Source organism: Bison bison, unplaced genomic scaffold, assembly GCF_000754665.1.
Source record: "Bison bison bison isolate TAMUID 2011002044 unplaced genomic scaffold, Bison_UMD1.0 scf7180017864260, whole genome shotgun sequence".
Lineage (NCBI taxonomy): Eukaryota > Metazoa > Chordata > Mammalia > Artiodactyla > Bovidae > Bison > Bison bison.
This window is the reverse complement of record NW_011494832.1, coordinates 5,400,972-5,405,136: the sequence shown is the minus strand read 5'-3', so window position 1 is coordinate 5,405,136 and position 4,165 is coordinate 5,400,972. Positions and strand designations below refer to the sequence as shown.

General features: G+C 40.1%; 1 protein-coding gene across 1 annotated transcript in view; it reads left to right on the top strand.

Moving 5' to 3' along the window:
* The window catches only part of LOC104994563 (14-3-3 protein 3-like), a 63,762-nt gene that overhangs the window by 38,892 nt on the left and 20,705 nt on the right, over positions 1 to 4,165 (top strand). Inside the window, exon 3 of the mRNA XM_010848194.1 lies at positions 2,085 to 2,218. Coding sequence (XP_010846496.1) covers positions 2,085 to 2,218 — 134 coding nt within the window. The remainder of the gene's footprint in view (positions 1 to 2,084; positions 2,219 to 4,165) is intronic.

Genomic DNA, 4,165 nt, shown 5'->3' with positions numbered 1-4,165 from the left:
GTTTTGCTTGCTTATTTGTTTTTTTTTTTTTTTTTTGGATTTCACATACAAATGAAATCATACAATATTTGCCTTTCTCTGTTTGGTTTATTTCATTTAGCATAACACCATTTAGGTACCTCCATGTTGTTGCAAACAGCAAGATTTCATTCTTTTTCATGGCTTAACAATATTCCATTGTGTGTGTGTGTATTGACATGTAAAAACATATCTAAAACAGTGAATAAATTGGTTTCAGAAATAAAGTACTTTATTAAATGGCAGGGAAGTTAGCCTATGTAAATGTAAAGCTATGTTTCACTCTGGAGATTCCTTAGAAAACTGGAAATAGAACTGCCACACGACCCAGCAATCCCACTGCTGGGCATACACACCGAGGAAACCAGAATTGAAAGAGACGCGTGTATCCCAATGTTCATCGCAGCCCTGTTTATAACAGCCAGGACATGGAAGCAACCTAGATGTCCATCAGCAGACGAATGGATAAGAAAGCTGTGGTACATATACACAATGGAGTATTACTCAGCCATTAAAAAGAATACATTTGAATCAGTTCTAATGAGGTGGATGAAACTGGAGCTGATTATACAGAGTGAAGTAAGGCAGAAAGAAAAACACCAATACAGTATACTAACGCATATATATCGAATTTAGAAAGATGGTAATGATAACCCTGTATGCGAGACAGCAAAAGAGACACAGATGTATAGAACAGTCTTTTGGACTCTGTGGGAGAGGGAGAGGGGGGATGATTTGGGAGAATGGCACTGAAACATGTATAATATCATATAAGAAATGAATCGCCAGTCCAGGTTCAAGGCAGGATACAGGATGCTTGGGGCTGGTGCACTGGGATGACCCAGAGGGATGATATGGGGAGGGAGGTGGAAGGGGGGCTCAGGATTGGGAACACGTATATACCCGTGGCAGATTCATGTTGATATATGGCAAAACCAACACAATATTTTAAAGTAATTAGCCTCTAATTAAAATAAATAAATTTAAATTAAAAAAAAAATGGAAAATCCTAAAAAATAAATACAGGTTCAAAATGTTAGCAGGCAAAATAAACAGAGAAATAAACACATTTTTAAAATATTGCAAAATATTCAAGTTGATTGATTTAATTTAAATATTTCTCCAAAGTGGGGTACAAGTAAACATGTTCCAAACAACTCAGATCCTAATTAGAAACCACTGACGTTCCTCCTGGTATTTTGATGCCAATTCCCTTCCCACCATCATTAAATAGCTGCTGCTGCTGCTGCTGCTAAGTCGCTTTAGTCGTGTCCGACTCTGTGCGACCCCAGAGACGGCAGCCCACCAGGCTCCCCCATCCCTGGGATTCTCCAGGCAAGAACACTGGAGTGGGTTGCCATGTCCTTCTCCAGTGCATGAAAGTGAAAAGTGAAAGTGAAGTTGCTCAGTTGTGTCCGACTCTTCAAGACCCCATGGACCGCAGCCCACCAGGATCCTCCGTCCATGGGATTTTCCAGGCAAGTGTACTGGAGTTGGGGTGCCATTGCCTTGTTAAACCAGAATTCCTCACAGGAAAAAGGCAACAAAGAATTTACAAAACATGGTGACCACTAGGGGGCATATTGTATTTTCTTATCAGAGAGATCGCACTAAATTCTGTTTTTATAGTTTTAAGCAGTCCTAGTAACAGGTGACAAACTTTGAAATTAGTAACATTTACAAAAATAGCTCAAAATTTATTTTTATCATTATAAGAGGAATACATGTTTTCTATAAACAATTATAAATTGTTTAGTAGTATAAATTTAAGGAATTCCTGTTAATTCTGTCAAGTGGCATACAAAATTATTTTAATATTGCACATATATATTTCCAACATGAGTATTTTTTTACACTACTTTCATACACTTAATTTCCTATTATAAGCATTTCCACCACATTACTATATTTGGTTAAATTTAATTTTTGTCTTTCTTATATTCCATCTTATATTTATAATTATGGAGTGCTTAAACTTTCCTTTATTATTGAATATTTAGGCCGTCTCAGATTTTCCATTAACATAATCCATACCCTTTCTGTGTTGTTGGGTGTTGTCATTATAGACATGCCTGAACTGGCTAAGTCTGCTCCTGCCCCTAAAAAGGGCTCTAAAAAAGCTGTGACCAAGGCCCAGAAGAAGGACGGCAAGAAGCACAAGCACAGCCACAAGGAGAGCTACTCCGTGTACGTGTACAAGGTGCTGAAGCAAGTCCATCCGGACACCGGCATCTCGTCCAAGGCCATGGGAATCATGAACTCCTTCGTCAACGACATTTTCAAGTACATCGCTGGCGAGGCATCACGCCTGGCGCATTACAACAAGTGCTCGACTATCACATCCAGGGAGATCCAGACTGCCATGCGCTTGCTGCTACCTGGGGAGCTGGCCAAGCACACCGTGTCCGAGGGCACTAAGGCTGTCACCAAGTATACCAGCTCTAAGTAAATATAATATGCCTAGCCGCTGTTAATGGAGAAGGCAATGGCACCCCACTCCAGTACACTTGCCTGGAAAATCCCATGGACGGAGGGCCTGGTGGGCTGTAGTCCATGGGGTTGCTAAGAGTCAGACACGACTGAGCGACTTCACTTTCACTTTCACATACCCTGAAAAGTGCACTAGTAAAAGCATAAGTGTAGGCAGACCTGGATCATGTCTCAACTATGCCATTTACTACTTGAGCTGTGGGGTTAGTCATTAATACTTCTAACCTTCAGGGTATTTTTTCTTTTTCATTCTTAAAATGATGGATAATAAATAGTATCTAATGGCAATTGCTTTTAGGACTAAGTGACTTAAAACCCATAGAAAAGCATGAGCTCAGTATATAGAAAGTATTAAAGACATGCTAGCTTATATTAGAATTTAATCCCAGGTGGCACTAGAGGTAAAGAATTCCCTGTCAATGCAGGAGACATAAGAGACCTGGTTTCGACCCCTGGGTCAGGAAGATCCCCTGGAGGACAGCATGGCAACCCATTCTAGGATTTTTTCCTGGAGAATCCCATGGACAAAGGAGACTGGCAGACTACAGTCCATAGGGTCACAAAGAGTTGGACATGACTGAAGTGAGTTAGCACATATGCACTGCTATGACTTTTGTATATGAATACTCATTCATTTGCTCATTCAAAAGTCAGTGACCCTTACTTCCAAATTGCTTTCCAAAATAGTCCAACTTATAATCTTTAAAGTTACTTTTAAGTGTTAGGTTTCTTTATCAATACTAAAACTGTAAATAACGCATTGAGAAAATAACATGGTTTTGAGGGCCGTTGGAATTCATATCCTCTTTAGATGCAAAACTTATACACATGCATCAGAAAACATTTTGTGTATCTGATTTGATTTCATTTTTTTTTTCAAAATGAGATAATCTGAGATAAAATGAGATTGGTGAGCATTTTATGTGTGTATATCTATGTCCTATTTTCTTAAGGAAGGGAAACAATAGTACTTGTAAATCACAGGAAGCTCTGTATCTCAACAAAGGTAAAGAACGGCAAGTATAAACATTGCTGTTGTTGTTCAGTCACCCAGTCATGTCTGACTCTTTTTGACCCCACAGACTGCAGTACGACAGGCCTCCCTTTCCCCCACCATCTCCCAAAGTTTGCCCAGGTTCATGTCCATTGCATCGATGATGCCATCCAGCCTTCTCCTCCTCTGACACCTCTTTTCCTTCTGCCCTCAATCTTTCCCATCATCAGGGTCTTTTCCAATGTGTCGGTTGTTTGCATCAGGTGAAAAAAAATACTGGAGCTTCAGTTTCAGCATCAGTCCTTCCAATGAGTATTCAGGGTTATTTCCCTTAAGATTGACTGGTTTGATCTCCTTTGTCTCTAAACACAACCTTCCTCAAATATGGGACCTGCTCATCTGCTTAAACAGTTTCAAGCAGATCTTGTCTTCTTTCTCTGGGACAAGTATCTTATTTAGTGTAAATATGTAGAATCTTTCATCCTATTTCCTTTGGCTTATATTGTCTACAGGAGAAGGCAATGGCACCCCACTCCAGTACTTTTGCCTGGAAAATCCCATGGACGGAGGAGCCTGGAAGGCTGCAGTCCATGGGGTTGCTGAGGGTCAGACACGACTGAGCGACTTCACTTTCACTTTTCACTTTCATGAACTGGAGAAGGC